This window comes from Anomaloglossus baeobatrachus, chromosome 2 (assembly GCF_048569485.1).
Source record: "Anomaloglossus baeobatrachus isolate aAnoBae1 chromosome 2, aAnoBae1.hap1, whole genome shotgun sequence".
NCBI classification, from domain to species: Eukaryota; Metazoa; Chordata; class Amphibia; order Anura; family Aromobatidae; genus Anomaloglossus; species Anomaloglossus baeobatrachus.
Genome location: NC_134354.1, coordinates 602,069,071 through 602,095,689, shown reverse-complemented (window position 1 = coordinate 602,095,689; position 26,619 = coordinate 602,069,071). Strand labels below are relative to the sequence as shown.

At 43.2% G+C, this 26,619-nt stretch overlaps 1 protein-coding gene across 1 annotated transcript in view; it reads right to left on the bottom strand.

Annotated features, from left to right (window-relative positions):
• Positions 1-6,054: 6,054 nt before the first annotated feature.
• Positions 6,055-26,619, bottom strand: part of LOC142289917 (protocadherin-9-like) — a 1,826,751-nt gene continuing 1,806,186 nt past the window's right edge. Inside the window, exon 7 of the mRNA XM_075333859.1 lies at positions 6,055-8,044. Within this exon, the coding sequence (XP_075189974.1) occupies positions 7,671-8,044 (374 nt within the window). The 3' untranslated portion in view covers positions 6,055-7,670. The remainder of the gene's footprint in view (positions 8,045-26,619) is intronic.

Genomic DNA, 26,619 nt, shown 5'->3' with positions numbered 1-26,619 from the left:
GATTGCGTACCACCTTCTGCAGATACTCCTGTATACGTGCGTCCATTTCTATGGCAGGAAATATTTTGCCAAATTTTGTCTTGTACCGGGGATCTAACAGTGTGGCAACCCAGTAGTCAGTATTACTTTGAATTCGTACAATCCGAGGGTTATGTTGTAGGTAGTGCAGCAAGAAGACGCTCATGTGTCTTGTGCATCCAGGAGGACCAAGTCCTTGGTGTGTTGGTGGCAGAGAGGTGAGAATTGTGCCTCCTTCCTCTGCCCTCTCCCCACAACCTCGCACAACCGAAATGTGAGTAAGCTCTCACTCATCTGCTGAGTCTTACATGCCCATCGCCAGTTCGTCCTTCATTTCTTCATGGGCTCCTGCACCTTCCTCAACACTTTTTGCTGATACTATGCACCCTTGTTAATCCCTCTCCCTCACCATGACTGCCGCCTAGGTGCCGCTGACCATCTGGACCTCGTAGATCTTGTTATCCCTTCCACATATGACTCCTCCTGTACTTCCTCCCCTTCCTATTATCCCAACACCTGACTCCGAATAATAATTACAGTGTGCTCCATCATGTAGATGACCAGAATTGTCACGCTGAGAATGGCATCGCCAGTGCTAAACATCTTCGTCGACATTTGTAAACTGTGTAGAACGGTGCATAGGTCCTTGATCTGACACCACTCCAGCAGCGTGATCTGCACCACCTCTGGATCAAGTTATCCCAGGCTATATGTCATAACGTATTGCAGCACGGTTCGGGGGTGCTGCCACAAACGCTGCAACATGTGCAGATTCAAATTCCTGCGTGTCGGCACATCGCATTTCAGGCGTTTACCCACCAGACCTAAAGACTTCTGTAGCGACGAAAGTTGTTGAGCTGCTGCGTGCGCACGATGGAAGTGAGCACATAGCGAGCGTGCCCGCTGCACAAGGCCATGTAGGCCGGGATGGTGTTTTAAAAATTGCTGGAGAATTAGGTTCAACACATGAGCCATACAAGGCACGTGTGTCACATTGCCCTGACGATGGCCCGCAGCCAGGTTTGCATCATTGCCGCACACGGCTGTTAAGTCACCAACAGAGTCCGCTCCGTCAATTTGTACTCTGGTCGCCAGGTGACAACGTGTTCCTTTCATGCATAGTGCTGATGATGGGAGAGGAGTCGATGCCAGCGGCGCAGGTGGACGCAGGTTATGCTCACCCACTGAGCTGCATTACCTTGACAGATGCAGAATCTCTGGCTGAATGTAGCTGGTGGGTATCTCACAGATGAAGTACCATCATTCAGCTACAACCAATGGGAAGACACCACACCCTTTTTTATGCCCATCCTGTCTGCAGACCACTGCCAGACATAGCTATGAACCTCTGGTTACTTTTACCCCCAGTTCAGTTTTATGATTTTGTGTGCTTGTTACCTGACTACTTTTCCTGCTTGCTGTTTATGTACCTTGTTGGCCGATCCGCATTTCACCTCTGCTTGTTTTCTGATTAAGTCCTGGCCGTCCCATTCTGTTCCTGTTCCTCAATTAATGTTTTGACCCTGCCTGACTACTATTCTCTGGAACTGCAGCCTTCCACAGGTATTGATCACCTTGGGCCCTGTGTAATTCCTAATCCCTGTATAGGGGTTAAAGGGTTTCAGGGTTCTAGGGGTCCTGCTTGGTGAGTGGCTTCCCTCTAGCCTATCATTTACAGCCCATCTGAGTGTGTGGATCAAGGAAGGCATTACACCGTGCTCTCTGCAGAAGGCCATGTGGGCCAGGATAGTGCTTTAAAAATTGCTGGACAACCAGGTTCAACACGTGAGCCACACAAGGCACGTGTGTCACATTGTCACAGCGAAGGGCCGCACCCATGTTTGCATCATTCTCGCACCCGGCCTTCCCTGGCTGCTGGTTGAGTGGAGACAACCATTGATGAAACTCGGTCTCCAGAGCTAACCGTCCACAACTTCTCAGCGGTGTGACTCACATTTCCCATACATTTCAAAGTAAACCTTAGACCGCCTGATGGCATTGAGCTCTGCTGCCAGCATAGTAAGGAGGTGTGTGGTATTCCTTGTGCGCAGTTACAAGGAAGGGTGGCCTGACCACACAGGGTTTGGGCCAAGGTGGAGGACCCACACGAGGTGGAAGAGGCAGAAGCAGTGTATTAACTTCTACATACAGAAGAAGGATTGACACAACTCGTGGGGACGGCAAGACTTGTTCAGCAGATCCTTCTCCATTTCTCCCCACAGTAACCCATTGCCCAGTCAACGACATGTAACGCCCCTGTCCATGCTTACTGGGCCAATTATCTGTGGTGAAATGCACCCTGTCACACAGAGTTTCTCAAGGAATCAGTGATGTTTAGTCCGACATGCTGGTGTAGCGCGTGCACGCCTTTCTTGGAGAAGGAGTGGCGCCTGGGCATCGGCTCTTGGGGCACTGCGATGGGCATAAGGTCTCGAAAATCCTCGGTTAAAAAGGTTGGAAAGGCAGCATTTTGGTAGCCAACAGTTTCCAGATGCTGAAAGTCAACCTCTAAGCCATGTTATGCCCTTCTAAAAGCATGTAAAACACAGCGAGGGGACTCCTACTACAGTCTCCCTCGTTTCCACTAACTGGGCCACACACACCCCACTTGACTGGCATCAGTTGACCCCCATTTTTAAGCTTACAAAGATGCTTTGCATGAAGCACTCTCAAAAATACGCGTGCCTTTCGCCTCCCCTGGATGACCCAGGGGAAGAAAAGTCCTCTGAGAGCCATGACTTGTTCATCTTGGTTCTTTTTTCAAAAGCGAGGGGACTCCTACCACAGTCTCCCTCGTTTCCACTAACTGGGCCACACACACCCCACTTGACTGGCATCAGTTGACCCCCATTTTCAAGCTTACAAGGATGCTTTGCATGAAGCACTATCAAAAATACGCGTGCCTTTCACCTCCCCTGGATGACCCAGGGGAAGAAAAGTCCTCTGAGAGACATGACTTGTTCATCTTGGTTCTTTTTTCAAAAGCGAGGGGACTCCAACCACAGTCTCCCTCGTTTCCACTAACTGGGCCACACACACCCCACTTGACTGGCATCAGTTGACCCCCATTTTCAAGCTTACAAAGATGCTTTGCATGAAGCACTCTCAAAAATACGCGTGCCTTTCGCCTCCCCTGGATGACCCAGGGGAAGAAAAGTCCTCTGAGAGCCATGACTTGTTCATCTTGGTTCTTTCTTCAAAAGCGAGGGGACTCCAACCACAGTCTCCCTCGTTTCCACTAACTGGGCCACACACACCCCACTTGACTGGTGTCAGTTGACCCCCATTTTCAAGCTTACAAAGATGCTTTGCATGAAGCACTCTCAAAAATACGCGTGCCTTTCGCCTCCCCTGGATGACCTAGGGGAAGAAAAGTCCTCTGAGAGCCATAACTTGTTCATCTTGGTTCTTTTTTCAAAAGCGAGGGGACTCCAACCACAGTCTCCCTCGTTTCCACTAACTGGGCCACACACACCCCACTTGACTGGCATCAGTTGACCCCCATTTTCAAGCTTACAAAGATGCTTTGCATGAAGCACTCTCAAAAATACGCGTGCCTTTCGCCTCCCCTGGATGACCCAGGGGAAGAAAAGTCCTCTGAGAGCCATGTCCACATTGTCAGTGGACAGACATGTGTGCTTATCTGCCAGCAGACCCCCAGCAGCACTGAAGACAGGTTCCGAGAGAACGCAGGCTGCAGGACACGACAAGATCCCCAAGGCGTACGTGGCAAGCTCAGGCAATTTATCCAGATTGGAAGCCTAAAATGAGCAGGGCTCAAGTTGCACAGTAATGGCATCGACGTTTCCTTGCATATACTCATATATCTGTGTGTCCTCCTCTTTTTCCTTGTCCTGCTCTTTTATTTTTGCATGAGTATATGTCCTTGTCACTTTCCCATGTGTTTGTGTTGTGTTGTGAGTTGTTTGTCACCTTTTGGACACCTTTGAGGGTGTTTTCTAGGTGTTTTTATGTGTTTGTGAATGCCTGCCATTGTTTCCTATGCGGTTCGAGTTCGGTTCGTCGAACGTTTGACGAACCGAACTCGAACGGGACCTCCGTTCGGTGAACCGACCTCGAGCCGAACCGGGGCCGGTTCGCTCATCTCTAGTTATTACTCCATCTTGTGGATGGTAGAGAGGTGATAAATAGCCCTGACACCCACATGGAGGTGCGCACTCATCTTTGTGCATTCAGCAACACACAGCTACCTTAGGTAGGAATACGCGGTGAAGTCCTACCGGACTGATTGAGGGCCAGGAGGCAGGTTAGGGTGAGACGTCGCGGTCACATCTAGACTGAGTTAGGATCAGAAGCCGGCTAGGCTGGGCTCCAGAGATATTCTGGTTGTGCCGCTAAGGGACCGGTGGTTAACCTGCTATATCCTATTACAACCCGATTTAGGAGCATTTCCCTACACGCTCACTCCTGGATATGCCCTGAGCGTAGTATTCTGCAGGTCCATCCCTATCCATACTGTGTATGCTATCTATATTAACTTCTGGGAAGTCACAGGAGAGCATTGCGCCATATCTGGTCCTGTGCATAAACAAGTTCCAGTGCATATATATTATTACCTGTATCGGGTCCTGTGAGGCAATAGGCTCCAGTGATATTAATACTATAGCTTCTGTGTGGCCTAAAATACAGAAACTGTACATGCAGGTTCTGTGTACTCGCTATACCTGCTTTAACACCTGTGTGACCTGTAACTAATTTGTAAGTGATAAGTGAGAGAAATGGGCAAACTTCTGGTTCTGGACCTTCATTGAGTGATCTGTGCAGCAATACCTAATGCTCAAAAGGTGTTCAATAGCTGTAAACATGAGAACAGGGAAAGAGTTCAGAAGAAAGATACATGAGATACATGAGCATAAGAGAGTTCAGCCACAGAGAACTCTGATGTATGGCCTTCTTTGCAAGTAGACAAAAATACTGATCATTAATCACATATAGCAGCCAAGATTCAAGAAACTTTTCATATATATATACACAGCACAATTTTTTATGTGATTCCTAAGACCAGCTTAAGAAATTGGACAATTTATGATCAATAATGTTAATTTCCATGCCTCACTTTTCAAGTCTCTTTGCTCAGCACTTTCATCCATAATATGGAGAAAAATGGAAGGACATGTGCCCAACTGGATATATTACTTAGTCTTTTCATTGTAATGGAGAAGGGAAGGCTATGTGTGTTTTAATGGAGGCAGTTAAGTGATCATTCTAGTTACATGCCAATAATCACAATGTGATGGTTGAGATTGCAATATAGATGGCACAGAAAACTTACAGAGCCAGGGGTCTAAAAGGAGTACAGATTGCAAGAGAGATGTTTTAATAAGGACATATTTATGAATATACAGTACAAAACATAGCTTTAATATTGGTCCTAAAGTGGTCAACTTCTTTAATTGAAATCTGTCAGCAGGTTTTTGCTATGTAATCGGAGTACAGAAAGAGGTAGGATCTGAGACCCAAAATTTAGCTTCATGTCATTTAATAGGCTGTGTGCTGTTACTTTGTTACAATGAATGTTTTATCAGCAGAAGATTAACACTACCTGACTATGTCTCATGTGCTTTCTGGCCCAACCACACTCTCAGCAATGATTAGCAGCTCACTGTCTGCATACAATGTACCCCGAAAGCTGTGGTGTGGGCAGGGTTACCTTTCTGAGCTTTGCTACATCAAAGAACTCTAATTGTGTCACAACTAATCTATCCATTAAACTAAGTGGTACATGGGTGGATTAAGGGTCAGTTTTCCTACATTATACTTCCCTCAAAGGAGCTAGCTAAAATCTAGTGCCAGATTCTCTTTAAAAAACAGTTAGGAGAGAATTACTCTTTCCACATAATGTTGTCTATTGATTTGATCATAACATGTTTTCTCCAAACCATGCAATGTGGCCCTGTAAAATAATTTCCAAAAATTAATTTGAAAGGACTTGAAACTGAATGTCTGGATCTTTTTAAGTAAGAAATCAAATCAATTCAACCATCAAAACTAAAATAAAATAATTAAACACAGATATTGGTTTTAAAACATTTATTGCAAGAGCTAAATAACTGTAAATAACGTTGAACTGGCAAAGCAGTAACAAGGATAACTGGTTAGATACATATTCTGTCATAGTCATCAAACACCCCTCACAAACTGACAAATTACTGCAAAAAAGCAATGCACCCTTTCCCCTTTTCACGCCTAAATTGTGGATAAAATTGTGAGTTGCTATACAGAAAATATATTTCTTCGAAAAAGAAAAGAAAAAAAAAACCCATCCAATTAACAAACTCGTCATAGATGTTTAATTGTGGCATAAGATATTTTCTTTTCAGTAAGGAATTTTGCATGCTATTGGTTTAAATTGTTTGTCATGCCTTAACTAAAACTTTGATAGAATGTTCCAATTTATGTCTACGTGCAACTGAGATTCTATGAACATCAGAATTCACTTTTGGCTAAACAGTGATATGATATTTTTTTTTCCTGCCAGGCATTGGCCAATGAAGTTAACAAACATTATTTAACAACATAAATTGATATCTAACCTTTTCTGCCAATTGGCCTACTAGGAGAATGCCCTTTTATACTATGGAATCACAATACATTTTATATTTTGTGGCTAATGATCTAAGAAAAAACACTTGTGTTATTACAACACACTGACAACAAAGGGTACCATGTTAGCAATAAAACTGTTTTCACAATTAGATCAACAACAGTATGACTATAGGATTATTTTATTGCAGGGAATTATTATATTTATTATTTCAAATTGCATTTAATCATAATCATTTCCATTTTTTAGTTTTGACATTATGCAGAAATGCTTAACTTTAAGGATATATTAATCTATTGCCAAGTTAACTATTCTTGAGAACAATTTAATTGCTAATTGGCCTTTAGACATCCCTACCACATTAAAACATGATCATTTATATTTTAACACAAGTGTTTTAAGTTATTATATGTTAGACATAAACACGGAAACACTCAACACTTGAAGAAAAACATAAAAACAAAAAAGAAAATACTGCAGAATGCAACCGACACAAAATTATGCTACAGTATATAAGTGACCTTTATAAGTACACAAGATTGTTAGTAGTAACTTGCTTCTATTTACAGGTATTTGAACACTGAATGACATACAAGTGTCCACTAACATTATTAATAGCACAAAAGGTTTCATCTTTAAAGATTTAGCTGGTTTGTTTTGAAGTATGATGTCAAGTATAACTGTTCCAGCACATATCGACAACAAGAAGAGCACAATTCATCTAATTTGATATGCTTCTCAACTACAACAATCCACACTCAGTTCAGTCTTTTCCCTATGCCTATATCATTACAGCAAATGTCTCCTGCAGTCTGTAGCAGCAGTCCAGGGTAAATTAAATCTTGAAAAAAAAGGAAAAAAAAAATCAACAGAGTTTTCAACTCCATTCACCAAATAATCACAAATCTAGAAATATATTTATTCACATATATTAGACACCATTTTATCAATGGTGTCAACACAAAAATGATGCATATTTTTTCTTATATGTCGCATAGTTCTAGAGGTCTACTCAGTATTGAAGCTCTGAACACACAATTATAGCAAACCTAGTTTGGCTAAAGTCACTGGTCCAAAAAAGACATGTTTATAGTTGCTGCTCCTTTGGGCTATCCAGAGCACCTGAGACTTGCTTATAGGACTTTAAATTTGCCAAAGGAATGTCACTCATATGATTTCCACTTGTGAATTGTCCATCAGTAGTACCATATTGATTTCGGTCATTGAATTGGTTTTTGTTGCTATCTTCTTTCCATGTTTTTGTCAATGTATGTCCATTAACCAATTTGTCCTTTTTCAGCCAATCGTTTTGAGGTGCAAATGTAGAAAGAGGTGATTTTGGTTGCTGGTAAGGACCCAGGCTTGGTGGCATCCAGCAATTATCAGAGTGACCCAAAACCAAGCATTCCTGGGTACACATTTCAGTAGCTTCTGCTAATCCTCTAGGTCCAAGAGGTCCATCTGTGTAAAAGACAGAAACATGAACATTATGTGTTATTACTTTATAAACAAATACCAAATTAAAATGTAATCAAATGCAGTTTGTTATTAAGATTAAAGGAATCTGTCTCCAGATTTTTGCCATGTTATCTGAGAGAACAGCAATGTAGTGAAAGCAATACTGATTACAGGGATGTGTCACTTACTGGGTTGTGTTTTGCTGTTTCAATACATCAGCACAAGATTATTATTACAGGACGACAGACCTGATTCCTCTTACTCTAATGGTGCCCCCAACACTGATTAGCAGCTCTTTGCCACTATACAATATACACAGAAAGTTCTAGTATGACCAGATTTATTCACAGATCAACAACTGAGCTCTGCCGGTACTGAAGAAGATAAAAGTGTGACTCTATTATCACTGCTACATCCAATAAACTTAGTGATACCATATTTTTCAGATTATAAGACGCACTTTTCCTCCCAAAGGTTAGGAGAAAAGTGAGGGGTGCATCTTATAATCTGAATGTAGCTTACCGGGGTAATGAGAGGGGTCACAAATGGCCGGGGAAATGCTGCGGTGGTTGTGCAGGGTCTGCAGAGGCTTTGCGGGGTTTACAGTAGCTGGTGCTGGGGTGGCTGTGCGGGATATGTGACAGCTGCTAGTGGGGCAGTTGAGTAGAGTTTGCGGAAGCTGGTACTGGGGCAGCTGTGCAGGGTCTGCAGTTGCTGGTGCTGAGGCATCTATGCAGGGTCTGCGGTGGCTGGTGTTGGGGCTACTGTGCGGGGTCTCCAGCAGCTGGACTGGCGCTGTGGTGCAAGTGGTGAGGATTTCAAATAACGCTGCCTGGAGTCAGCGCATGCGCAGATGGACCTCTCGGTTCAAGCTCCCATCTGCGCATGCGCCGCCTCTGGACCATTGATCTCCCAGCAGTGAACTTAAGGAAAATGGCACAGATGAGATCTTGGCTTGCCATGGAGCCGAGAGCTTAATCAGAGTTGACTTCAGGCACCATTTCTTTGAAGCCCTCACTGCTCACAGCTGCCGCCGCCGCAGCAGTCCAAGCCCCAGCACAGCTGCCCCAGCCTCCGCTGCCCGAGTGGATTAAATGTTGATCAAGAAAAAATAAACAGCCAAACTATTTTTAAAAACTCTATTTAGTAAATTTGAGTTTGGCCTGATTCTGATGTGCATGTTTCATTGTCTGTCTGAACATAAACTTAAAAACGTATTACCATTTGAAGACTGTAAGGAAAAAGTTAACACAGAAATCAGATGAACAGCTGTACACTAACATTACTGCAAATCAATAGCTATCAAACACAGAAGGTGCAGCAGAACTTTTCAAACTCTTCAAAACACAAAAACAGTATATGGGCAAATCATTTTAAAATATATTGCTGTCATAATTACTATGTTTAGAAATGTGAGGGTCTCAGGACACATTTTGTCGCAACGGCAAACATATGAGAAAATGCGCTAAGAGGTCTTAGTCCTGAGTCTAGCAAAAACCATTAGTTCAAGGGAGAAGTAGAATCTTTCCGACATTTATTTCATTTTATTTATGATCCAAACCAGGAAATAGGTTACAAAACCTGCATTAAAAATTGAATTGGAACTGTACATATGAAAGCATACTCAAGCTGAAAAACCATTAGTGCATGACAGATATTCTGGGATTCAGCAATCTGCTTCAGGACATTAAGCTGCGAGTTGTAGGGTGTAACATTAAAAAGAACGTGTCACCTTCTAGTTGTTTATGTTAATCAATTACTTACAACAGTCTGTCATTCATATCCACATCTGTATTTTCAAGGCCTATTGCACCCACTGCTGTTTGTTAAAATACAGAAATTTATTGTTGACATTTTTAATTACTATAGTTGTTGCAATGCAAGCACAATATGTGAATGAACCATACTAAACAAAATAACACATTTGCTGTGTGGAAACATGAAAAATTGAACCTTTAGGATCAAATTAATCAAAAACCTTTCCATTTTCAGTGCACATTTTAATATGCTCATTTATTATTATTATTATTATTATTATAATTATTATTATTAGTGATGAGCGAGTACTAAAAAGCTCGGGTGCTCGAAGCTCGGGCCGAGCCTCCCAAGATACTCGTGTACTCGGCCCGAGCAACGAGCCCAATGTTATCCTATGGGAGACCCGAGTATTTTTGTGAAATGACCTCCCGGCAGCATGGAGAAACCCTAAAAATGGCACAAAAGTCTCAGAAGAGTGCTCAAATGACATGGCAACAGCATGGGGAAGACCCCTTGAAGCATTTATCACTCAAAAGTCACAGCTGTGAACAATTTTGTCCGCGTTTTACGCCATTTTTACGGACTCACCAGAAAACCTTCCAAAATGACCCCAAAATGATTTTTCATGGCAGAAATGTTAAGGGCACATACCCAATAGTGAGATAAAGCTGGTGTATGTTACTTTTTGAGATTAATACATGAAAGATTTTACGTGAAAACATTGTGTGGCACTCCGATGTCCCTGAGAAGAGACGTACATGAAGGCCTCTTGAGTCTAATGTGCCCATTTTGAGGAAGTGAGTCTTTGTAGTATTTTCCTTTGCCAGGGCAGTCCAAAATTGTGAGGTTCACCAATGTCCCTGGATAGAGACGTGCATGATGGCCTGTAAACCTGAAGTGCCCATTGTAAGGAAGTGGGTCTATTTTAGTATAGCCCTTTGCCAGGGCAGCCAAAAATTGGGAGGCTCCACATTGTCCCTGGATAGAGACGTGCATGATGGCCTGTAAACCTGAAGTGCCCATTGTAAGGAAGTGGGTCTATTTCAGTATAGCCCTTTGCCAGGGCAGCCAAAAATTGGGAGGCTCCACATTGTCCCTGGATAGAGACGTGCATGATGGCCTGTAAACCTGAAGTGCCCATTGTAAGGAAGTGGGTCTATTTCAGTATAGCCCTTTGCCAGGGCAGCCAAAAATTGGGAGGCTCCACATTGTCCCTGGATAGAGACGTGCATGATGGCCTGTAAACCTGAAGTGCCCATTGTAAGGAAGTGGGTCTATTTCAGTATAGCCCTTTGCCAGGGCAGCCAAAAATTGGGAGGCTCCACATTGTCCCTGGATAGAGACGTGCATGATGGCCTGTAAACCTGAAGTGCCCATTGTAAGGAAGTGGGTCTATTTTAGTATAGCCCTTTGCCAGGGCAGCCAAAAATTGGGAGGCTCCACATTGTCCCTGGATAGAGACGTGCATGATGGCCTGTAAACCTGAAGTGCCCATTGTAAGGAAGTGGGTGTATTTCAGTATAGCCCTTTGCCAGGGCAGCCAAAAATTGGGAGGCTCCACATTGTCCCTGGGTAGAGACGTGCATGATGGCCTCAAAACATTAAGTGTCCATTTTAAGGAAGTGGGTCTATTTCAGTATAGCCCTTTGCCAGGGCAGCCAAAAATTGGGAGGCTCCACATTGTCCCTGGATAGAGACGTGCATGATGGCCTGTAAACCTGAAGTGCCCATTGTAAGGAAGTGGGTCTATTTTAGTATAGCCCTTTGCCAGGGCAGCCAAAAATTGGGAGGCTCCACATTGTCCCTGGATAGAGACGTGCATGATGGCCTGTAAACCTGAAGTGCCCATTGTAAGGAAGTGGGTGTATTTCAGTATAGCCCTTTGCCAGGGCAGCCAAAAATTGGGAGGCTCCACATTGTCCCTGGATAGAGACGTGCATGATGGCCTGTAAACCTGAAGTGCCCATTGTAAGGAAGTGGGTGTATTTCAGTATAGCCCTTAGGCAGGGCAGCCAAAAATTGGGAGGCTCCACGTTGTCCCTGGGTAGAGACGTGCATGAGGGCCTCAAAACATTGTTCCCATTGCAAAGGAGCGGGTCTCCTGTCGTTGTAATGTCCATTCTGCAAAGAATGGGCGAAAAAATTTACCACTGGGGGTATACCTGAAACAAAGACCTAACTATTGTAACGGTCATCATGATGGCGCATGAGGAGAAGGAGGAGCAGTCCAGCGATTATCCAAAGTCGAGAAGTGTACCCATGGGTGAGTGGAGGTACATGGCAAACTTTAAACTCCGCTCTCATTTGCTGGTGGTGTGGTGAAGTCTGGCCCAATCCAACCCTTGTTCATCTTTATCAGAGTCAGCCTGTCAGCATTTTCAGTTGACAGGCGGGTGCGTTTATCTGTAATGATTCCACCTGCGGCACTAAAAACACGCTCTGACAAAACGCTAGCAGCAGGGCAGGCCAGGACTTCCAAGGCGTAGAGAGCCAATTCATGCCACGTGTCCAGCTTGGATACCCAATAATTGTAAGGCACAGAGGAATGTCGGAGTACAGTTGTTCGATCTGCAAGGTACTCCTTCAGCATCTGGGCAAACTTAGGATTTCTTGTGGCACTACCCCGCACCTCAGGGGCTGTGGTACGTGAGGGGCTGAGAAAACTGTCCCACATCTTAAAGACTGTTCCCCTACCTCTGGCGGATTGGACTTGTGCCTCTCTCGGCTGTACGCCTCGGTTGTCCACTGATTCCTGACCTATGCCGCTAGCGTTTTGTGAGGGGAATGCTTTGCCTACTTCCGTGAGTATGGCCTTCCGAAACTGCTGCATTTTGGTTGACCTCTCCTCCACGGGAATAAGAGACAAAAAGTTCTCCTTGTAGCGTGGGTCTAACAGTGTTACCAACCAGTAATGATTGTCGGCCAAGATGTTCTTAACGCGAGGGTCACGAGACAGGCAGCTTACCATAAAGTCAGCCATGTGCGCCAGACTCTTAACAGCCAGGACTTCAGTAGCCTGACCAACAAGATGACTGAACATGCTGTCCTCCTCCTCCTCCTCCTCCTCCTCCTCCTCCTCCTCATCTACCCTGTCCTCTGGCCAGCCACGCTGAATCGAGGATATGACTGGTGTGCATGTCATATCCTCAATTTGGCCGGAGAGTTGCTCCATGTCTTCATCCTCCTCCTCGTCATAGTCCTCCACTGCACGTTGTGATGAGACGAGGCTGGGCTGTGTGTTATCACCCACACCCACTACTGTTTCTTGCTGCAACTCATCGCGCTCCGCCTGCAATGCATCATGTTTGTTTTTCAGCAGGGACCGTTTTAGAAGGCAGAGTAGCGGTATGGTGACGCTAATAATGGCGTCATCACCACTCACCATCTTGGTGGAGTCCTCAAAGTTTTGGAGGATGGTACATAGGTCTGACATCCATCTCCACTCCTCAGGTGTTATGTGTGGAGTTTGACCCATTTCCCGACGGCTTAGGTGATGCAGGTACTCAACAACTGCCCTCTTCTGCTCACATATCCTGACCAACATGTGCAGAGTTGAATTCCAACGCGTGGGGACATCACACACCAGTCTGTGAGCCGGAAGATGCAAACGGCGCTGAAAGCCGGCAAGGCCGGCTGAAGCAGTAGGTGACTTTCGAAAATGTGCAGACAGGCGGCGAACTTTTACCAGCAGATCAGACAGCTCTGGGTATGACTTTATAAACCGCTGAACCACGAGGTTGAGCACATGGGCCACGCATGGAACATGTGTCAGCTGGCCTCGCCTCAAAGCCGCCACCAGGTTCCGGCCATTGTCACAAACGACCTTTCCTGGCTTTAGGTTCAGAGGTGTGAGCCAGTGATCTGCCTGCTGTTTCAGAGCTGTCCACAGCTCTTCTGCATTGTGGGGTTTGTCACCTATGCAGATTAGCTTCAGCACAGCCTGTTGCCGCTTCGCCGAGGCAGTGCTGCAGTGCTTCCAGCTTGTGACTGGTGTGGAGGGCACAGTGGATGAGGATGCGCAGGAGGAGGAGGAGGCTGAAGAGCATGACATTCCGGAGCTGTAGAGTGTGGGTGAAACACTGACTGAGGTAGGGCCTGCAAACCTTGGTGTGGGAAGGACGTGTTGCGTCCCTCGCTCAGACTGGGTCCCAGCTTCCACAATATTAACCCAGTGTGCCGTCAACGAGATGTAGCGGCCTTGCCCACAAGCACTTGTCCACGTGTCTGTGGTTAGGTGGACCTTGGGTGAAACAGCGTTGTTCAGGGCACGTGTGATGTTTTGTGACACGTGGTTATGCAACGCGGGGACGGCACACCGGGAGAAATAGTGGCGGCTGGGGACCGAGTAACGTGGGACAGCTGCCGCCATCAGGTCACGGAATGCTTCTGTCTCCACCAGCCTAAAAGGCAACATTTCCAGCGCAAGCAGTCGCGAAATGTTAGCATTTAGAACTGTGGCATGTGGGGTGTTGGCAGTGTATTTGCGCCTGCGTTCAAAGGTTTGCTGAATGGATAACTGAACGCTGCGCTGGGACAAGGACGTGCTTGATGATGGTGTTCTTTCTGCGTAGGCAACTGCAGGTGCAGGAGTGGAGGAGGCTTGTTCGCAGGCAGCATGGACAGAGGATTGGCTCGCATGCACAACCAGCGAAGACGTAGCAGTGACATCAGCAAGCACTGCTCCTCGACTCTGTTGTACTTCCCACAAAGTCGGGTGCTTGGCTGACATGTGCCTGATCATGCTGGTGGTGGTCAGGCTGCTAGTTTTGGTACCCCTGCTGATGCTGGCACGGCAGGTGTTGCAAATGGCCTTTTTTGAATCATCTGGATCCAACTTAAAAAACTGCCAGACTCGTGAAGACCTAACATTTGTACAGGCACCTTGTGTCGTCGTGTTGTTCCGGGGAACGGTTGCCTGACTTCTGCCTGGGGCCACCACCCTGCTTCTTACTGCCTGTTGTGATGCTACGCCTCCCTCCCCCTGTGCACTGCTGTCCTCGCTCTGCATATCCTCCTGCCAGGTTGGGTCAGTTACTGGATCATCCACCACGTCGTCTTCCTCTTCCGCACCCTGCTCCTCCTCCTGACTTGCTGACAATTGTGTCTCATCATCGTCCACCACTTGTTGAGACACGTTGCCAACTTCGTGAGAACGTGGCTGCTCAAATATTTGGCCATCTGTACAGACGATCTCCTCATGACCCACTTCAATATGAGCTGGCGAGAGGCCAGAATGTGTGAATGGAAATGTGAACAGCTCTTCCGAGTGTCCAAGTGTGGGATCATTAATGTCCGAGGAGGACGTGTACTCAGCCTGGTGGTAGGAAGGAGGATCAGGTTCAGAAATGTGCGGTGCAGTATCACGGCTACTGACACTTGACCGTGTGGAAGACAGAGTGTTTGTGGTGGTGCCAATCTGACTGGAAGCATTATCCGCTATCCAACTAACAACCTGTTGACACTGGTCTTGGTTCAAGAGCGGTGTACTGCTGCGGTCCCCAAGAATTTGGGACAGGACGTGCGAGCGACTAGATGTGGCCCTTTGTTGTGGCGAAATTAGAGCTTGCTCACGACCTCGGCCTCTGCCTGCACCACCATCACGTCCACTTCCTTGTTCCTTGCCAATGCCCTTGCGCATTTTGCAATGCTGTGCACTGCTGACGTGTATATTCACTACTTGTGCGTTATATCAAAGTTTCTGGAAATTGCACACAAGTGCACCTGTACGCTGCCACCGACAGGCACACACGTGCGGTTTTTAAATGCAAGCACGGACGCAATAATAACCTAACACAGGTTTTAGGAGCAAAAATTAAGAACTCTGACACTATCAGCCACTGCTGACTGACGTGTATTATACACTACACTTGTGCGTTATATAATAGTTTGGTAAACGCACACCAGTGCACCTGTACGCTGCCACCAACAGGCACACACGTGCGGTTTTAAAAACCAAGCACGGACGCAATAATAACCTAACACAGGTTTTAGGAGCAAAAATTAAGAACTCTGACACTATCAGCCACTGCTGACTGACGTGTATTATACACTACACTTGTGCGTTATATAATAGTTTGGTAAACGCACACCAGTGCACCTGTACGCTGCCACCAACAGGCCCACACGTGCGGTTTTAAAAACCAAGCACGGACGCAATAATAACCTAACACAGGTTTTAGGAGCAAAAATTAAGAACTCTGACACTATCAGCCACTGCTGACTGACGTGTATTATACACTACACTTGTGCGTTATATAATAGTTTGGTAAACGCACACCAGTGCACCTGTACGCTGCCACCAACAGGCACACACGTGCGGTTTTAAAAACCAAGCACGGACGCAATAATAACCTAACACAGGTTTTAGGAGCAAAAATTAAGAACTCTGACACTATCAGCCACTGCTGACTGACGTGTATTATACACTACACTTGTGCGTTATATAATAGTTTGGTAAACGCACACCAGTGCACCTGTACGCTGCCACCAACAGGCACACACGTGCGGTTTTAAAAACCAAGCACGGACGCAATAATAACCTAACACAGGTTTTAGGAGCAAAAATTAAGAACTCTGACACTATCAGCCACTGCTGACTGACGTGTATTATACACTACACTTGTGCGTTATATAATAGTTTGGTAAACGCACACCAGTGCACCTGTACGCTGCCACCAACAGGCACACACGTGCGGTTTTAAAAACCAAGCACGGACGCAATAATAACCTAACAGGTTTTTTTGGGGAGCGACAATTACAGTACAGACAAGTCAGACACTATCTGGACTGTTTTACACTGTGTACACCAGCCCCAGATATGAAGGCTGGTATACGGTCACCACTACCCTGCCTGCCTGCCTGCCTGTATACTGCTACAATAGTCCTGACAAGGACTCTTTTGGTCACTAGCCTGTATTCAGACCTGGCTATACCCTGCCTGTATATAGCAACAATAGTCCTGAGAAGGACTCTGCTACTGTACGCCGACCTGGCTATACCCTGCCTGCCTGTATACAACTAGAATAGTCCTGAGAAGGACTTTTGGTCACACTGTTTGCAGCCCTGCAACTGAAAAAGCTATAAAGGGCCGCAAAGCTTTCCCTGAATCAGCGACACTCTCCCTACACTCACTGTCAGAATAGCTGTGAGCAGAGCACAGCGCGCCGGCCTATATAAAGGCTCGGTGACGCTGTGCAGGCCGGCCAATCACTGCAATTCCACAACTAACAGGGCTGTGGCATTGCAGTGGTCTGCCAGCCAATCCCTGCATGAGGGCTGGCTCTCAAAAGAGCGCCAACATGCAGAAATGAAGACCACGAGTAAAGCACGAGTATCGCGAGATTACTCGGTCCCCGCCGAGCAGCCCGAGTACAGTGATACTCGTGCGAGTACCGAGTAGTGACAAGCATGCTCGCTCATCACTAATTATTATTATTATTTTTAGGATTGCTATTATTCACAAGCTTTTACTATTTAGAGAATCCATTCTCTTTTAATACTGGTTATTATGAACAAATCTCTTAAAATGTATCTAGATTAGTTTCACACAAATCAGCTAGTAACTTGGATTTGGATCAGATTAAATGTGGTCTCAAACTAAATTTACAGTGTTTTTTATGATGGGAGGTCTTTCCAAACCCAAAACATAATAAAGTAAGAGGATGGAATTGTCAACAAATAATGAATGATTATACTTATCCTTAATCCACCCCTAATGTGACTAAAGCTGACCAGTAGACATGAGCGGACGAGTAAACGTTTGGGTTTGGCGGGTTCAGCTGGAAATTAGATAAAGTTCAGTATGGGACCCAAACTTGACTTGAACCCCATTGCAAGTCACTGATTGGTCAGTTCATCTCTCCTCCATATGTAGCCAGCCATATACAAAGCATTTCTGGGATCCAGGGGACAGATAGTGTTTTATTGTTCACACTACATCAGAGAATGTTGTTTTTCTTCTTAGTGAGAGCCATTCAGCCACTGCAAGTGGCTTTCACTGGGCCGAGCACAGAGCATACACCAAGTGGTTAGCATTCATACCCGAACTCCGAACTCGAACACTAATTTTTTTGTAACGTCTGTCTTCATTACGAACACAAAACTTTATTGTTTGGGTTCGCTCATCTCTACTGACTAGTCCTCACACAGTCACATAGGGCATATTGTACCTCAATACCTCATTGATGTGAATGAGATGCATTGCTTAGTGCAAGAACATCCAAAGATTTTAAGAAGACAGCGTAAAACTAGTTAGAGAGCTGTGGCAGCATGACAGATGAGGATCGGGCCTAGCACAGATGAGTATAATATTTTATTACATATTACTTTTCTACAGACCCCATAAGGATTCGGATAGCCATCGTATTGCTGAAATTGTACCAACTGAATCACAAAAATGTCAAATCCATCAGAATTCAGCATTTTTTGGAAATATTTAATCAGCTCAAATTGTTATCGATTACTTTATCTCTCCGATTTTTCACTCTTGCTATTAGGTTCCCTTAAAATATTAACTTTTACTTCTATTTAAAGGATATAAGTATTTTTTTTATTTCTTGTCATTGACAGAGCCTTTATAATCAATGAGTATTTCAACAATACATACAGTGAGTACATTATTGTTTACATTTTAGGCTATTCAATATTTAATCTCCTAGTCATTTAATGTTTTCTATTTTTGAACATAAATGCATTCAATGAATAACACAGCTGTATTTAAATAAATGGATACATGTAAGTTAAATATCAAATACTTATTTTTACATTGTTTCCGTATAGAAAACCTCAAGAGCTTTATTACTTGTTAGTAATATAATGAAGAAGATCAAATCAAAACACCGGTATCATCAATACAAGGACAAAATGTCTTTGGGTCTACATTACTCGCTGACAGGATAATAAGGATTACAGTGAGAAGCAGTAAATTTAAATATCAAGTACTACCAAAAGAGAATGATATGGGGAATTAATTGCTAGTTAAGCTGTAAAAGAAGGTTTAGCTTAGTCAAATGGAGTCTAATAATAAGAAAATTGAAATTACCTGTTGCATTATACATAATGAATAAAATCTTTAAGTATCTTGAAAATAATTATTTGAAACAAAAAATATGAGTTCACACAACATTTTTCGGATGTATACAGTTTTAAGATAGTGCAGACCTAATGTCACAGTACCCTCTGCAGCATGCACTGAGCTCACCAGCTCATTACAAGAAATCTTATTTTACAAATTGATCAACTTTATACAACTGTAGAATAGCGCAGGGCAGTAGTTGAGGGTGAGGGATTGACTCCAGAATCCCTAGCATGCTGCATGAAATACTTGTTTCTGATTGGGTATGCAGACTTTTGCCGTGTGCGCTGGTATCCCTTATGGGTCACATACTGCCACTGACATCCTCTGGCCAGGATTGATGACAACTCAGACTCACAAGGAGACCAACAGTTCACTTTAAACCATTACTGTACAGTTCCTTTTCAATCACAACTTGACTTTCCAGATAACGAGCACATATCTTCCAGCATGTTACAGTTTTCCACAATATTATCAGACAAAGTTCCACTTCCCTCTGGGTTGTGCCCTATCTGACAGTGCCTGTGAGTCCCAGTGCAACCTGAACCAATAAAACATGAGGAGGGCACCACCTACAGGATCTTAATAATCCAATAATAGTAATTAGCCAGGGATCACCTTAACACACCAATATAAACATGTATCTAGAAAGAAAGGTGGTGTGCAAAGAGCAAGGGATACACCTGTATATGTGTACAAAAAGGTCTTTATTATAAAGCAAACAATCATGTGGACACAAACATATTAAAACCACTTAAAAAGGCATACACAAAATCCTATATGTACTTTGTTTTATCCCCTGTAAGAGATAAAACATCCCCCTGGCAATATGAATGGTCACAAAGGCTATCCACATAGGGCTGCATACAATATGTAAGGGATCCTAGTGATGAGACATAGTAGTTGGCATAGTTAAAAGCATATTAGAATAAACAGCAAAAAACATTTGCACAAAACATAACAGATGCCATATCCACATAAACCACAGCATTAATATAAGATGTCAGTATTAGTAACATCAATAGTGATACAAGGATCCCTAAGATAGCAGATTTACCAGCCCAAGCTGGATTTACCAAGAGTCAGGATCCATTTAATAGCCAGGGTGGGATAAAGGATTCCCGGTGCAACCTGGTTCAGCGTTACAGCACATGTTCACCTTTTTTTCCCTGCAGTCCCACATCCAGTCTTCTTAGGGGTCCCATAATGACCCAAGTAAAGATTTGCATTTCTGAACATCAAGCAAGAAACTGCTTCAATTGGTAGACTACGTGTGCAGGCTACATTCACACGCCAGATGAGGTTAACCTTAATGGTTAAGGTGCCTGACCACTGGAGTCTTGCACCAGTAGAGTCACCCAGTTCCTTAATGGTTTAAGGCATCTTGTTTCTTGGGTTCTCCGGCTCTTATCATCTTGGACCACTCTGTTCAAAGATTGGTCTATAGTTACAACACTATTCACACACTGTGTCTCTAGTCACTCTTGAGATTCACACTATTTTGCCTTCTATTGCCTTTCCTCTGTTGCCACAAATCACTCACTCTACATGACCTTCTCCACCAATTATATGTCTATCAGGTACACTTACTAGACCTTTACTGACTTGTTGAAGCATGAACCGTCACATTCCCTGTCCCCTTCCAGGATGGACTAGCCACAAAGTTATCTGTCTCTGTCCTTAAGTCTCTTGCTGGGGAGACCTTAACATTTTACACGTTTCATGCAAACATTAATACTACTTTATCTTAAACATTACTACATATATATTATATACTGCTATACACTTTGCATTACACCATATTATACCTTACATTACACAGGAACATAATATTATAAATGCAATTCCCATGACACATTCCATCACAATACAAAAGATGTAAGATTCATATCACAAGACAATGATGCAATTTATATCTTCTGGTGCAGGAATGTGACAACCACAGTCCACCACTCTTACACAACCTACATTTTTGCTCCTAACTTCTCTCAGGGGGTACTATAAGAACAATCTCTTCCTTCTCTCCTTTATGGGTAGCTGGTTCCCAATGTGCAGAAAAGTCACAATTATAATCTTCCCTCTGTGCTCTAGTAAATCTCTCTTACCATGCATAAAGAGAAAACCATTCTCTGAATAACATTTGTCTATCTGTCTCCCTTAGGGGCACTTTGCACGCTGTGACATCGCAGGCCGATGCTGCGATGCCGAGCGCGATAGTCCCCGCCCCCGTCGCAGCAGCGATATTCTTGTGATAACTGCCATAGCGAACATTATCGCAATGGCAGCTTCACATGGACTCACCCATCCTGCGACCGTCGCTCTGGTCGGTGACCCGCCTCCTTATTAAGGGGGCGGGTCGTATGGCATCACTGCGACGTCACACGGCAGGCAGCCAATAGGAGCGGAGGGGCAGAGATGAGCGGGATGTAAACATCCCGCCCACCTCCTTCCTTCCGCATATCCTACGGAAGCCGCAGTGATGCCGGTAGGAGATGTTCCTCGCTCATGCGGCTTCACACACAACGATGTGTGCTGCCGCAGGAGCGAGGAACAACATCGGACCGTCGCGTCACCGTAATCATGGATTACGCCGATGCTGCACCAATGATACGATTACGACGCTTTTGCACTTGTTAATCGTATCATCGAGCCTTTACACACTACGATGTCGCATGCAATGCCGGAAGTACGTCATTTTCAATTTGACCCCACCGACATCGCACCTGCGATGTCGTAGTGTGCAAAGCCCGCCTTAGTCTCCTGAACAACAGATATTAACCCTTAATTGCTGCAGCATTAGGGTGACTCAGCACTACTATTGCAAAGTGCATTTCTGGAAATTAACAAACCATTGCACCATAGACAAATTAATTTACATGCGTTCATGTTAGGGCTGTAAACACACTAGGTCATCATCTTTCTCTGACAGTGCAGTAGCCTGGTTATAAAATATAATGGTTGACAGTAAGTTCAAAAGACCAATGCAATATAATAGAGGAAACATGCCCAACGTAATAATAATAGCTTGATGACAGGGTGGCTAGAGCTAGAGTCCACCTTCATCAGACATGTGGGTGAAAAAAATGGCAGCTGGTGCTATTGATTGATGAGTCAAAATATGAACTCTGGAAACAAAACAGCAATACAATAATGAGGGTCTGCAGGCAAAAACTGTATGCAATTGTACTATGAGGAATTGATGCTTTGATTCTCTTTTCTTAAGGCAAGGTTAGTGAAACCAAATATTGATTTAATTTAGATTTTACTTTTGTTCATTCACTTTGTTTTTAAGTAATTTATTTAAAAAAAACCTATAAACACTTCTCTTTTTGAAAGTATTGTTACTTTGCAGCATTTTTTCCACATTTGCCTAAAACTTTTCCACAATACTGTATGTTTTAAGGATTAGTACAGTAATAAATTACATTTACTATAGTAGATATGTGAAAAGTCATTGCTAAAGAAACAATACAGATGGAATATATGAATAGCGTGAATTCACATTCCAAAAAGGGTATGTTGCCAAATGTGACCTCATCCAACAGATAAAAATACTTCCTCTATGGTGTGATTCTTCAGCATATTGGAGCACAGTAAATGAGATAATTCAGTCTTTAGAGCAATGATCTCACACTGGACATGCAGTGTAGAGTGCAAACAAGGCAAAAAAATCATGAAAATTATTTTTTGAAAGTCCTTGAAAATATTTAAATTTGCATATCTTACTTATCAATGGAGTTTACACAAACAATTTTGACATTTTTAAACTAAATACGTTCTGGAGTAATATCTAAAATCATGTATTTTAACCTGTTCACTACTAGTTTTAAAGAAAAGTATGAAATATATCACACACATGTTGCCAGGGGCACCCCCAGTTTTAGAGAGATCACAATTACTCAATACAGACAACTTAATGTAAGGGTATAGTACTTGTGAATTGAAAACTATTTTTTATTTACTTGAATGGTGTTTAGTAGAAATGATCGAATCTACCAAGATTTGAAGTTGCCAAATTGATCATATGGTAATGGAAAATTAAATTTTCAATTCATTTTTGTCAGCTAATTGAATATTCATAATTATCCTTTGCTGTCTCTCCAAATCCAAATCACCAGTGATAATAGCATATGGTGACCAAGTCAATGGATAGATTTCATCCTGTTTACATTTATTGACATTAGCATTTAAAACATAGCTTTCACTTAACAAAGCTAGAAAAATGTTGTGAAGATGAATAATAAATAAGTTGTTATCCATACATAATCAATTGCTACTGATCTAGGGTAAATTCTTTATTTATGTACTGTACTATATATAAACTTTTTTTCAGCAAGAAGCTATTTTGCTAAGACTCGCTATAAAACATGTAGAGCAGCAGCCAAGGGTAAGACACCAAGGGCAATAGAAGAAGAGTGGTAGTTGCGAGATTGGTATTTTCAGAGAATTGAATTGTTCCCATTATGCTACTTTACAATGAAGAGAGTATGCAGTGCCCTTATAATTGCTCTTGTTTTATAAAGAATTCATTTTTCTTCATTTCTATGTGTAAGCTAGGGAGCTATTTCCAAGATGGAAAAACGCTAACTTTACACAACTGCAAATGACGATCGATACAAGTAAATTGGATATTGTAGCTTCACATTGAAAATGGGTTTAATAACACAGGATGGGCAAACTAACTGGTGATTAGTACAAGAAAAAGGATGTGTTTTACAACAGAGTTGTCTCATACATACATCAGGAGAATACTAGTCTGCTTCTACATGAATATTAGATGAATCTGGATGGAGAACCTATGGTATTTCCAAACAGGAGGCAACTGAGTTATGTGTCAGTGAAGATTAAGGATTTCTGACTGATCTGTATATACACCTTGGACTGAGAAACTATAAGGTCAATTACCTAGAGAAGCTTCTGGTTCCATTTTTTGCTATTGGCACTTAATTTTATCCCGTGTTTTGACCATGAGATAAAATTGTGACAGTTTAACCTTTCATCTATCACTCTTTTATAAGGGCCTTTAACCTCTTAAGATTGTAGCCATTTCCATGCTTTTATTTTTTCCCCTTCTTCCTAAAGCCATAACATACTTATTATTCTGTCTACATAGCTGTATGAGGTCTTAGTAGAAAGACCATATACCATACCATACATTGTATTGAAAAGCAGAAAAAAAATCCAAAAATAGTGAATAGATTAAAAAGATCTATTCTATTATCTTTTTCTGAGTTATATTTTAGAGTGTTCACTGCATGCATGATAAACAAAAACTGTCAAGTTGATCATTTAGTTTAGTTTGATTATTCATTTTAAGTACAATTTATTACATATATATTTTGTTGTATTATACTGCTTGAAAAATGTTAAAATCTAAAATATGAACATAAATGGTAAAAAATCCCACTTAAAAAAATCCCCATCATTGAGCTATGTAAGAGCTTGTTTCTTGTTAGGTGAGCTTTACTTTTTAATGATTTCTTTTTGAAGTATATAATACATTTTGATTACTTTTTGTTGCACTTTATGTGTACCGGTGACTAAAAAACCCATACAATTTTGGAAAATAAATATATTTTTCTTTACAGTGTATGCCTTGAAAGAAACTTTTATGGTTGCAGCTATAACAAATATTCATCTCTTTTATTCTATTTTATTTATTTATTTCCTTATTGAAAAATATGAGTGACAAAAGCTTGTTTGTATTATATATATATAGATCCACAGTTTCCTTTGTAATCAATAAAATATATCATATTGTGTGTATATATACATATATATATATATATATATATATATATATATATATATATATATATATATATATATATACTGTGGGTATTGAGAGCATTCAGACCCCTTTAAATTTGTCCCTCTTTGTTTCATTGCAGTCATTTGATAAATTCAAAAAAGTTCATTTTGTTTCTCATTAATGTACACACTGCATCTTGACGGAAAAAAACAGAAATGTAGAATTTTTTGCAAATTTTTTAAACAAGAAAAACTGAAATATCACATGGTCATAAGTATTCAAACCATTTGCTCAGTATTAATTAGAAGCATCTTTTTGAGCTAGTACAGTCATGACTGTTTTTGGGAATGATGCAACAAATTTTCACACCTGGATTTGGGAATCCTCTGCCATTCTTCCTTGCAGATTCTCTCCAGTTCCATCGGGTTGGATGGGTAAAGTTTGTGGACAGCCATATTCAGGTCTCTCCATAGATGCTCAATTAGGTTTAGGTCAGAGCTCTTGCTGGGCAAGTCAAGAATGGTCACAGACTTGTTCTGAAGCCACTCCTTTGTTATTTTAGCTGTGTGCTTTGAGTCATTGTCTTCTTGGAAGGTGAACCTTCGGCCAAGTGTAAGATCAAGATCACTCTTTGAGAGGTTTTCTTTCAGGATATATCTGTACTTGGCCGCATTCATTTTTCCTTCGATTGCAACCAGTTGTCCTGTGCCTGCAGCTGAAAAACACCCCCATAGCATAATGCTGCCACCACCATGTTTCCCCATTGGGATTAGATTGGGCAGGTGATGAGCAGTGCCTGGTTTTCTCCACACATACCGCTTAGAATTATCACCAAAAAATTCTACCTTCATCTCATCAGACCAAAGAATCTTATTTTTCATAGTCTGGGAGTCTGTCATGTGTTTTTTTGCCAACTTTATGTGGGCTTTCATATGTCTTGCACTGAGGAGATACTTCCATCAGGCAACTCTGCCATAAAAGCCTGATTGGTAGAGAGCTGCAGTGATAGTTGACTTTGTGCAAATGTGACGCCCCTGGATTAGTCAGGGAGTCACAGGGTACTGCACTTGCTGCTCTTTAGTGCAGGGCTAAACCCCCCATGGTTCTGGGTTCCCAACCTATGGTACTGCCTCCATCCGCATCCAAATCCCAACCATACCTCACACTACACCCTGTCAGACACACCAGTGGGCTGCTGAGCTGGAACAGGGCCGCCCACTTAGGGGTAAGGCAGACTGGTGGGAGGGAAGTAGAACAGAACAGTGGTAGCTCTTGAGTAGTGAGGAGCTGGGGGAGTGTGTGGTTCCCTGGGTATTAGAGGTTGGGTCGCAGACGGTGGTCTGGGCCCGGAGGAGTTGGAGACCCAGTCGCAGGGTGTGGAGACACGGGGCGCAGTGGGTGCTCTCGTCCACTTATGTGCCTCCCTGGTTGTTGAGCACTAGACGGTGTCCGAAAACACCAGTCCGCTGCAGCTCCCCTGGGTAAACCAGGCTGAGTAGTATCCCACCGCTGCCACCAATTGTGGAGACACGGTGCTCAGTGGGTGCTCTCGTCCACTAAAACCCGCCGCCTTTAGAAAGACAGCGTGGCTCAGGGCTCATCCCAACTGAACGCCGGCCTCCTTAACCGTGGGCGTAACACTACTCAGACAACACAGGGTGAGGGAACCACAATAATTAGACTTTATTGGATCCCCAATAAATTAACGGCACATAACCAGCAAAACACACAAATGTAACAGGCAACAGAGTCTCACCCTTCCGCTGGTTCACCAGGGATTTAGAATGTCCATGCCTCACAGGTTCCAGGGCTACTCACTCCAATCCAGCAGCACCCCGCTTTTGGCGGGCACCCACCGTGACTGGAATAACGCCAGATTTAGGAAGCTGTGTGAGGTCTGCAAAGTCTGTAGCCAGGTGACCGGATTGTCCCAACCTGAGTGTCCTCCTTAGGTAGTCCTGGTATGATGATCTAATCCTGGCAGCCGGGGTCGAA